The sequence below is a fragment of the Colletotrichum paranaense genome (genome assembly GCF_030867605.1).
Source record: "Colletotrichum paranaense strain IMI 384185 chromosome Unknown Scaffold_1.1, whole genome shotgun sequence".
Classification (NCBI taxonomy): domain Eukaryota; kingdom Fungi; phylum Ascomycota; class Sordariomycetes; order Glomerellales; family Glomerellaceae; genus Colletotrichum; species Colletotrichum paranaense.
This window is the reverse complement of record NW_026848959.1, coordinates 4204314-4215491: the sequence shown is the minus strand read 5'-3', so window position 1 is coordinate 4215491 and position 11178 is coordinate 4204314. Positions and strand designations below refer to the sequence as shown.

The 11178-nt window shown below is 53.3% G+C and overlaps 2 protein-coding genes across 2 annotated transcripts; both read right to left on the bottom strand.

Annotated features, from left to right (window-relative positions):
* Positions 1 to 3381: 3381 nt before the first annotated feature.
* On the bottom strand, positions 3382 to 7061 carry CPAR01_01458 (uncharacterized protein; the record flags this gene model as incomplete). Its single annotated transcript, XM_060485747.1, has 3 exons — positions 3382 to 5346; positions 5401 to 5994; positions 6051 to 7061. Coding segments are annotated over 3 exons (3570 nt in total), but the record flags the coding sequence as incomplete, so codon positions are not given.
* A 3655-nt stretch (positions 7062 to 10716) lies between these two features.
* CPAR01_01457 (uncharacterized protein) lies at positions 10717 to 10812 on the bottom strand (the record flags this gene model as incomplete). Its single annotated transcript, XM_060485746.1, has 1 exon — positions 10717 to 10812. One exon carries the CDS (start codon positions 10810 to 10812, stop codon positions 10717 to 10719), a length of 96 nt encoding a protein of 31 aa, XP_060356603.1.
* Between the last annotated feature and the right edge of the window lie 366 nt (positions 10813 to 11178).

The following is an 11178-nucleotide window of genomic DNA, read 5'->3' as shown; positions in this document are numbered from 1 at the left end:
TGTACTCCGTACGCAGGCTAGGTCCGCAGCAGAGGTGGACAAGCACTTTCCATGTCCAGCTCAACGCAACTACAGCCTTCAAGCACTTTACAGCAGCAGTTTCTGATCAATTAACCTACGCCACATTGACACACACCGTCCAAAAAACCAGAAACTAGCATTGTTCGAGGGCCGAAGTTGGAAGGCCGAAATGGGACATTCTACCGGACGGAGATCAAGCAAACAACCTTCTCGCTCGAGCCTCACCCACACCGATTCTTCACACACTTCTCTCTTTTCAATGTATTCATACTCTGTGCTCTACTTAGAAACCGAGCCACGACGGACTCTTGGACTTCTCGGCTCTCCTTCTTGCTCTTGCTCCTCTGCATCCCCAGCTCAACTCGCAACGTGCGCCAAGCATCGCCAAGGACACCGATTACAGATGATGGGTTCCGTGGTAGAGACAATCTCGAAACATGAACCGGATTCCGGACCCCATCTTTCTTGCTTTTCAGATCATGCAGTAGCGCATTTTATGTTTCTCGTTCTCCTCGCCCTTGTTGATGATAAAACTGTAAGAAGCCTCATCAAAGGGGATCAAGAAGAAGCCGGGCCGGGCAGTCGACCCCGCGTGTCATTATCGAAAAGTTACATACCGGCCGGGGAATTTCACAGTGGCACAATTCGAGATATGGATAATCCATAACTTTGATGTCCCAAAACTCTGGAGCCAGCCGGCCTGCCGCCTTCCTGCCAAACCTGCCTTATCAATCAGTCGGGGATCACCCTCGCACCTCAGTGGCTGGCACCTCTCTCTCGACGACACACGTGGTCCAGGTACCCCTATGCGAGACGATCCTCCTCCGCTCCAGCGTAGTAGACTGCAGAGTTGCATTCCGCCCGGCTATACACTCCTCTTGCGAAGTCGAAACAGAGCAACTTGATCCAACAATCACCTTGCATCCATATTCTTTGGCATACACTCCGCACCACTTTTGACCTTTCAAAAGGATCTAAGCAGTGGATATATTATTGCAAGAGTCTTGAATCCATGACCGCTCCGTCAAGAAGCCCCAAACGGTTGAGGGCCGTTGCAAAAGAGGGCGCTCGGGGCCTCAAAGAGCGCACGGGGAACCGCTCCCAAACTTCCCAAAGCTTTTTCTTCACCCCTGGCCGATTTGACGAACATTCTGCTTGTTCCTGCCCATCGCCTTACTTTTTGCATTTTCAAAAGGTTACCGGCACTATTTGTTTCCATCCAATGCCCCCCTCCCTCCCTTCCGCTGTGCCTTCCCTTCCCTTCTCTCGTCCAACCTAATTCCTCTCCCCTACCGGCTAGACCGTTTTCTTTCCCGTTTGTCACAACCTAATTTCGACAACTGGAAACAACAACAGCACGATACTTTTCTATCCTACCCTTGTCTCTTCTTTTTTTTCCGCTACAGAAGGCTCAATGCGTACAAGACGTATTCTGAATGTGCCCTTTGCCACCGGTGACGAGAAAGATACAGGGCCGTTGAAATTCAAAAGAAGCTGATCCAACTCACAACCAGTTGTGCGTACGGGCGCCGAGACGCGTCATCCAAAACACCATCCTACATCCTATGTTTGCCCATCCAAGGGCAAGTCGTTTTTGGTCGTTGCGCCGAACGAACAGGGGTTCGTTCAAACGAAATTCAAGCTTCCCACCTGCGTCTTCTGCTAAATGCCGGCCGACCAATCCTACATCATTTCTTAATTACCTGCCAGCCTGGGAGGCTAGTATCCGTAATTGTATGGATTTCGTCGATGCTTTTGATAGTGATATACGTACCTATCCTATCGAAGCGGGTGATTTTCCCACTCGCAAGCCAATAGGAACGCCACAGATGTATACCAAGCCGGCCGACACGTGCCGAGAGTGACGTCAAATTTTCTTGGGAGGCTTGTTGACGTTTGTGGCACCGGCCCATTGGCGGGTGGTGGCTATGCATTTGTGTCCCGTACGGATGCTCCGTACCTTAGGTACGGAGTACAGATCCGACTAGTGTCCCAGTAGCAGTCGTGATGACTGCGCCACGAACAGCCACACTTATCAAAAGGCACTGCACTAGGTGATGCCGTGACTGGACGTCCGCATTACCACTACTCCATAGACCAAAGTGGGCCGTTTGCGAGCGTCCAGACTCCAGCGTCCAAGTCTCCTTTGCGTCGGAGCGTCGCGTCGAAGGGGTGAGTGACAGTAGCACGAAGTGAACGGTTGTCACGGACTCACAGGCATGCGTCATGACAGTATCACAGCGTGTGACTATTTAGCGAGAAACCAGGAGCTAGAAAAGCAAGGCAAAATCCATCCGGGCTTCGAGGCGTTGTGAGATCGATCCCCTTGGCTCACCGCCAAGACCAAGACCTCGTTTGCGGTCCATCCCCCCGTCGTCATCAGCGTGACAGATCCGATGAGGGTAGTTGCGAACTTTGCGGGCTCTCAGCTTCCACTTGACGCTTTGTAAGGAGTGATACATTTACCACTTATTCCCTATCACACACACGGTGGAAAGAGTACAGATGTCCGATGTTGGGCTTCTCTACTCTCTACATGCCTTCTACTATACCTGTTCCATCTTCTGCGTAAGACGTACATGATCAACAGACTGCGCTTCATTCTATCTGGTTCAATAATTTCACATCTCACAGGAGACTATACGTTGCCCATCCAATGCAGCTTCAATATGCTTTCATACTAAACACTACATATCCGCAACCAGCCAGTCGATGCTAGCCAGCCACTCACTCACTACGGTATTCAACTTTCATCACACAATAATGTCAACAACTCAAACGTCGGTTCTTCTCTCTCTCTTCTCTCTCTGAATTTCTCTCTCTCACTCTCTCTCTACTTCTGTATTCCCATACGCCTTTGCCGCCGCCAGCAACCTCAATCGGTTACCGACGTGATGCCATCAAATTAGAGGGAAAATGAACAAGTTGAACCAACCAGAATAAAAAAAAGACCCATTTCCGAAAAAGGGGTGAGGGAAGAAAAACCACCAAGCCTTCTCTGTATCTGAACCACCCCCCATCCCATGAACCGACGCAATAAACACCAAACTTCCCTGATTACACGAGAGAGGACTGTGGAAAGAAAGAACTCCTCTCAACATTCTATGCCAGTTTCGCCCACCATGCAGCAGGCCATCAACTTCCACTAATGATGCCAAATGACTAACGTGTCCTGCTGGCTGGTATTCACACATTAAAACCTCAGAAATCTCAAAAGACGAGGTGCGCACCGTCCTATAGACGTCGTCACCGCTCAACTGGGCGCGTCGGGGACAGACTCATTTGTGATGACCGGGGCCCGCACAAGGGCCGCGATCCTGAACCGGTAGATGGCGAGCAGTCGAGGGCTTCGAGAGTGTTCTACCTGTCGTCGCCACCCCTCGCTTTGCCGCGCCTGCGGAAAAAGTCCATAACTCTCTTGGCGGCTCCGCTGCTGCCTTGATGGCCACCGTACTCTGCACTTTCGAATCTCTTATTCTTCTGTAGCACGCCAGACCGGCCATTACCGCGGGACGAGCCGAACTGCTGTCCGTCATAACCCTCAGACTCAGAGTATCCGCTGGCATTGTATGGAGCACCAGTGTGTCTTCGGTTCTGAGCATTCTCGAATGAGGACTCCGACCCAGTGTTTAGGCCAGTACCCTGCTGCATATAGGCGGGCACTGCACTAGGCTGGCCAATTGGGCCCACGTGCTGTTGTTGTTGCTGCTGCTGTTGCTGCTGGTAGCCTTGCTGCTGCTGTTGATCTTGCCACTCTTGACGTGACAACTGGGGAGCAGAGCTAGAGCCTGGTGGCTGTCGGTACCCCTGGTCATATCCACCATCAAAACCTCGAGATTGTCCCCGTGAGTCGACGTATCTTCCATGCTCGTCAACTTCAGGGGGATCTTGGATGGGAAGGTCGGGCTGAGACTGTGGCTCAGACGGCGGACGATCGTAGTCTCTGCCAATGCCAATAGCCTTCAGCGAGAATGATTGCGGGATCAATGAGAATCGCCTATTCTGCTTCTCGTGGGAGGTCTGGGACCCAGCAATGCTACCGCTGCGTTTCTTTCCGAGACCCAAAGAGAAGGATCGCCGTGAGGCTCTCGAGTCTATCGAAGGGCGGGGCTGACCATCAGCAGGCATGTTGTTAGGCATGCTGACTGGAGGGTACTTCCGGCTCTTGTCTGCGATCTGAGATTCGGGTCTCTTGCGGTTCTTACCCCCAAAGATCGACCCGTTCCGACCCAGTAGGGAGCCGATGGTGTTGGAACGCTTGTGACCATGACCTCTGCCATCGCTTGACTGAGGAGGCGTCTGGCTCTGGGCGACTTGTTGTTCTGGGGCAAACCCGGCAACCTTGGCAAACTTTGGCGGCACGCTGACGCTGGGTCGTCCCATAGCCTGGGAATCCTGGGTAGTGGGTTGTTGAATCCTTCCATGAGCATTAGTACCTGCGACGGCCGGGGGGATTGGTTGGCCGTACGATCCACGAGCTCCAGCTCCCAGTCCCATTGAGCCTGATGCCATTGAGCCGCCAGTTTGAGGTCTTCCAGAAGCCTGTGCAGCTGGTCCTGAAGGTGTGAAGGTGTTATCAGAGGTCGTACGAGTGTCGCGAGTCGGTCTTGAGGGTGCGGCTGCAGTATTGCGGTGGGCACTAGGAGGGCGCGTGCCTTGTCGACTGGCTCTGTACGAATCTCTCGAGACAGGGGGATCTCTAGGAAGGGGTTTCTCCTGCGAGTTTTGGTTCTCCGCAACCTCTACTGGACCTTGGCTGCTCGAACGCGCTCTCGACTTACTTCCTGCTGCAGCAGCAGCCTCCCCTCTTTGTGTCTGTGTCGTCGGCGCCACGTACTCGACCTGCACCGTGCGACGTTTGTTATCTTTGTGCGCCTTAGCAATAGCTGCTGCCTCGGCATCGGCGTCGATCTTGGCGTGTTTGCTGGCAAGACCTCCCACCGATGTCGGGGTGTTGGCTTTCGTCTTGGAGGACTCGCGAACCGAGGCGCTTCGTCCGATGCCAGATGCCTCAGCGAAGTCGTCGTCTTCGGAGGGCACCGTCGTGTTCTGAATCTGGTTGGGTGTGGTGGTGCTACTAGTAATGAACTCCACGACATGAGCGTACTCGCTCAACCAGCTGTGCCGAGCCACCTCGAACAAGTCTGCTCTTTTCCGGGGGTTGGGGACAAGGATTCGCCTGAGGAGGTCGCGAGCATGAGGAGTGACGTATTCGGGGAAGGTCAGAGGCGTGTTGACAATGTACTTGTACAGTAAGTTGATGTTGTCACCTTCGGGGTTCGCTGGATCGTCGTCGAAGGGAAGGTAGCCAGCCAACATCGCGTACTAAACTCTGGTCAGCTTACAAAATAGGCTTGCGCTGGGAAACTCGCCACTTACCAAGATTACACCGCAACTCCATACATCGACCTTGCGGCCAGTGTATAGAGAATCGCTCACAACAAGCTCTGGCGCAGCATAGCAGGGACTGCCGCAACTGGTCTGCATCAAATCGCCCTTCCTTGTGCCATTGGTCTTGACTCTATCCAGCCCCAATTTCTTGACAAAGTCACGGTCGCTGAGGTTGAGTTCCTCCTCTTCGGAAAGCTCTTCCTCGGCATCGAAGGTGTTGGCGAAACCAAAATCGGTGATAATGATGTTGCGGTTCCGGTCCAAAAGCAAGTTCTCCAGCTTGAGATCTCTGTGAACAATGCCCTTCTTGTGCAAATAACCAACACCAGACACTAGTTGGGCGAACAGCCTTCGCGCGGCATTGTCCTTCAGATAGCGATGGTTCAGGATGTAGTCGAACAGCTCACCACCAGAGGCGTATTCAAGAATGATACCAATGTGCCTCTCGGTTTCGACCATCTCGTGAAGGCGAACGATGTTAGGGTGAGAAATGCCCCGTAGAATCGCAATTTCGCGATAGATCTTGGCCAATCTGGAAGGGTTGTTGCCGACACTATCCCGCTTGATCAACTTGATAGCGACCTGGTGACGAAGTGTGAGCAAGAATCTCGAGGCATGTCAGCGGGTCGTTAACTTACTTGCACATTGTTATCGTTCTTCCAGCCAAGCTTTACTTTTCCAAACTCGCCCTCACCGATGGTATTTCCAAGAACGTAGTCGCCAAATCTAACTACCTTCTCACGTTTCCCGGAATGATCATGACGGCTTCTACCTCCACGTCTGCCGTCATCATGCTCGGACATACCGATCGGGGGAGGCGCGGCGTCATCATGTGATGATCCTATGCGGGTAGACTGAGCTTCTGCTAGTCGTTCCTTCTCGCGAGCGATGTCTACTTCGGGCTGGGAGACCACCATTCGATTGAGAACCTCGCTTGCTTCGCGCGTGGGCTGCTTTGGTGATGCTGTTGTCTGAGGTGCATGTGATCGTACGGGAATCACCGTCGGCTGACTCCCAGGTCGGTTGCCGCTGGATCGATGGGGAGAATCAGGAGGCATTTGTTGATGCGATCTTCTGCTGCGTGAAGCAGAACCGTCATCCGAGTAGGTATAATCGACATTACCATTCGTTCCGTCTGCTTGACCGCGTCGCGGTGACGATGCCGCCTTCTCGGCAGCGTGATCGCGTCTTTTCGTGGTGGTCGTAGTGGTAGTAGCGCCCGAATAATTCGTCGAGGACGTTCGAGGGGGGGCGACTGGGGGCATGTTTCTTCGTTGTTCGGAGGATGAGGATTGGTAGTCTGGGGAAGAGGGCGCGACGGCGACGGGGCTGGCGGGGACAACTCGGGACGTCATGGGCGAAGTTGGGTCCTGAGTGTTTACAGACGCGCCGTTTCCGCTCGGTCGGCTCGGAGGGCGTTGTGACGATGCAGGAGAGGCAAAGTTGTGTTGCAAATTGGCATTGTACGCCTCGCGAGATGGGGAAGAGTGGTTCGACGTGTACTGCCGGCTGCTCGGTGAGGCTGCGACCAAAGGCGGTGATGCCAAAGCTGTTGTGTGATGGGCAGGCTGCAAAGCGGCCGAGGATATGCTTTTGCGACAGTGGAAACGCAAGCGCGCAAGGAAATAGAGTTCGACTGGGCGGCGGTCCTAGTCTGGCGTGTTTTGGTCCCGCGATTGTCGCTAAGATGTCGGTCTGCGATGTTGGTGCGTTTTGGAAGGGGGTCAAGGGAGGCTGGTATGTTGGCGGAGAATTGAGAAGCGAGAAAGAGGTCCGTAAGCGAATGCTGTTCAGCGAGGTAAAGTTGCTCGCTGGGCACCAGGTTTCAGGACGCTGGAATTATTGAGCTGCAGGAATTAATTCGCCCTGAATTGGTATGGGACGGACAAGCCCGATTGGAGGTATTAGGGTCCTTGGATAGGCCGTGTTGTGAGTGTCTGGTGTACCAATGAATTGGGCCAGTCTATCTCATGGTGTGGGCGGAAGGGGTCAATTGTTTTCTTCCCCCCTTGGTTGATGGTTGCGATTTGTTGTTTACTGTAGCTCGACCCTGACGAAATGTGTCGGCGACGATCGTTTTGGGGCGGTAAAGTCGAGTCGAGTCAATGCAGCAACAACACTGGGAACAGTGACGCGACAAAGGGGCAGTGGTGCACGTACACACTCTGCTGTGGTGAAAGGCTGTGCGACGGATTGATACCTATGGCTTTGAACCTTTGTCCTTTGACACCGTCTGAGACCAGACGGGGGTGCAGACAGGAGGAAGAATGAGCGGTAGGAAAACAGTTCCAGTCAGTCGTGTCGGTGAGGTGACCCTAGTCGAGGGTCAAGAGGCAGGCTGGATGCAGTATGGCGGTCGGAAACCAGTATGTTTTGATTGGAACCAATTGCCTTTTACCGAACCACTCAAGTCTTATCTGGTCTGGCTTGGAACGATCAGAGGGAGCTATCGCCAATGACGATAATGAGTGCGGGAGGCCCGAGTCTGATTGTAGGCTTTTTGTCGACGGTTGAAGTTGTCGATGGCGCGCTTCTCTACCTCGGCGGGCTCGAAACTAGAGGCAGACTATCGGAGCGAGTTGGATCGCCGGTCAGAAAAACAAGACCAGACACGGCCAACGCAGACCAAACGGAGACGTTGGCGCAGCGAATCCAGGTACAAGTGGGATGAGGTAATGCGCGGTGAGAGCCCAAGTTGGACTTTGGGAGCGAGAGGCGGTGGAAGTCGAGATGTGGAGGGCGATTGAGGGCGAACCAGTCCAGAATGAGAGAAGAGAGACAGGCGGGATTGGGAATGGGCCTCGTCTTGGCTTCTTTTTTTTTTTCTTCCTTTGTTTTTTTGGCGAGGGAGAGAAAGAGAGGAAGAGAGATAGTTAGGAGGAACGGACGGTCAGACGTCTTCGTGCTCGTCAGAATGAAATTGAAGAGATGAGACTCAGGACGAGCTGGATGGAGCCGGTCCAAGGTTGGAGACTGAGTGCGCCCGATATTTGGAACAGCGCGCGCAATGAGGAACGGAAGCACAAGAACTGGAACAGACAAGCCCCAGGTCGCTGGTCAGTCAGTCAGTCTCGAAAAGAGAGGAGAGACGTCAAGAGAGTGGGTGTGAGTGAGCGGGCGGCGGGCGCGAGAAAGGCAGACAGAGAAAGCGCGCGATTGAGAGATTCCCTGGTCGAATACCTTACTACGTACTCCATACCAAGGTAGGCCCCCGGGGGTATCGTGTACTTGCAGGGGTGAGGTGCAATGCAACTTGTAAGTATCGCCCAGGGAAAGTGAAGGCGGAGATGTGCGTGGGCCTCAGGGGAGAAAAGCGGGAAAAAGGGAGCAGGTGCGGTACATGCAACTAGGGACGGAATGCAGGTACCAGATACTCGCTAATATCCGCTAACGCTGCCACTACTGCGACTGCGACTGCGACTGCGACATGCAACCGCGACTGATTGCTTCCTGCTTCGTGCTTTCGTACTTGAGTGCTTCGTCTATGACACTCCTTGCGCTGCACACTGCAAGTAATGGACGTGGTAGGAGAGGCGCAGGTGCCAGAGTAAGATACTGCGTGCTGCGAGGTACCTTGGCTGATAGGTACCTAAGGTAGGTAGAGTCGTCCTCGCCGGCTAGATGTGAGGTGAGATCGAGGCCAAGGGAAGGTGAGGTACCTTGAGGTAGGATTCCGTCGAGCTGAATTGAGCCGAACCGAGAGAGAGAGAAGAAACGCAGCACTGTTTCCGCCTCAACTGAGTGGATGACCGTGACCACCTTGGCTGGGTCGTATTGATTGTAGCAAGAAAAGAGCGAGGACATGCCGTCTCGTTAAATTATCTCACTTACGGCTGTCCAAGCACCACCAATTTTCCAGAGGGCCGGCGCGGATTGTGGCCAGTGGGCAATTTGTCGTTTCTTTTCTCCCTTGGTTGGTCTTTTCCTTGGTTCCAACTTCCGTGACCTTTCTCGGCCTGTTCTGCTGGCAGTCGGCAGCTGTCCCGGGGGTCAAGGTAGGCATTCGTCCCCAATAATCACCTCAATGCAGCGGCGCCGGAATGGACTGATGTCCCCTTTCGTATTCAAGGTAGGTAGGTATCAAGATGAAGTTGACGTGCGGGGCTCAGATGGGAGAGTCGAGACCACAACTGTCTACGTCTAGCGTCTAGTGTCTAGTACCTACTGCCTAGTGAAATAGTTGTACTCCGTAGTCGAACGATAAATCATCTTCCACCCAGTCTGAAAACTGTCGCAGACGGGTAGGTATGCTTCGAATTGGCGTGTCTGACTTAACGTCTCAGTCCAGAGCAGTGCAGAAGCCTGTGTAAGTCAAGAGGAGGCTTTGAACCTTTGTGTACCTCAAGACTCAAGGCGCGGGAGCAGGAAGGCGTTGCACAAGAGCCGAAACGTGGTTGTGGGTGTGGCTAGTGCGGATGGTGGTGCTGAGAACTTGCACCGGCGCTGGCGCCATTTCTGAAATTTTGCAGCTGTTGATTGGTGTCCCACTTCCTCGTACATGTGAATGTGGAAGGGAGTGGCTGGAATTCGATATCAACCAGCTTTGAGGCCCAATGCAAATGACACGCACATACATACCTACTCCGTACACTCAATTATTGTTCAGAAAATACGTGAATGATGAGCGATACTCGGATGGGAGGGGAAGAGGAAAGGAAGAATGGGAGCAGGTAGGCAAAGCATCTCCGGTAAGGTACCGTAAGGTACGGAGGAGACGGAGACGGGTGGCGGCGGAGAAGGAAGGAGTGATGCAGCATGTCGCACCTGCCTCGTCTATCAATTCTTCCTGTCCGCTCCTTCCCTCCCACTCCACTTCTCAGCCAAACCGGTACCTGCCCACTTCACTCAATAGAAGGAGGTTCCAAGTTCCTTCCTTGCCTGATATACCTTACTGCCTTACCTTCTCGCATGGAACATGAAGTGGATGATTTCTTCCAAACATCATCTCTGTAACTCACCTTCTACCGGATCCTACTATGTTCTGCTGTCTCAAGGATGCAAATCTCTACCAGCCGCTTTAGCTGCTCTAGCTTCTCAAGCACGCTGGGATCTGCCCTCGGCCTGACGATTGACGTGACACCCGAACCCGACTTCACCTGAAGCTCGAGCTCTCTCCTCGACAACTCAGACGCTGTTTTCCAAGGAATCTAGTCAGCATGAGCACAACGCTGACGGGCTCTCGATGCAACAGACTAATTGGCCCGTTGGGTTCGTACGAATAGATCAAGCTGGCATCGAGCCTCCAATTCGTGACCCACTTCGTTCGAGAAGACTGAAGGTTCCCGCTTCGCACGCTCCGGCAACTTAGCAACACTCCAGCTTCATGCCCAACCCCATGTGCTTCGTTTTTGGAGATGGGATGACCCCTCGACAAGGGTTATCGAGGATCATGCACCCCATCTACGAATATCTGCCCGCTGTAAGCTCACGTCTTTTTTCTCTCTCTCTCTTCATCTCTCTCATTCTCTCCAACCAAATGACTGAGCGTGCGCCTAGTTTGGAAAGGTCAACATGGTGTCAGACAGCAGTTCGCCGTCCGAAAGCAAGTTGGCTACTGGCCGTCAGTTCCAATCTCGACGCCCTCCACAAGTCATCGCCTGCGGGGCGAGATGCGATGCATGGTGCCGAGCGTGGTTGGCGTCGCCCGCAGTGGTACGCAGATGCAACTTTTCCCACGATTCATGCCCAGCACCAATTAATCGTCAATATCTCGAAGCCTCTACGACCGAACCGCATTGAGGGCAGATGCCCTTTCCTTATGCAGCA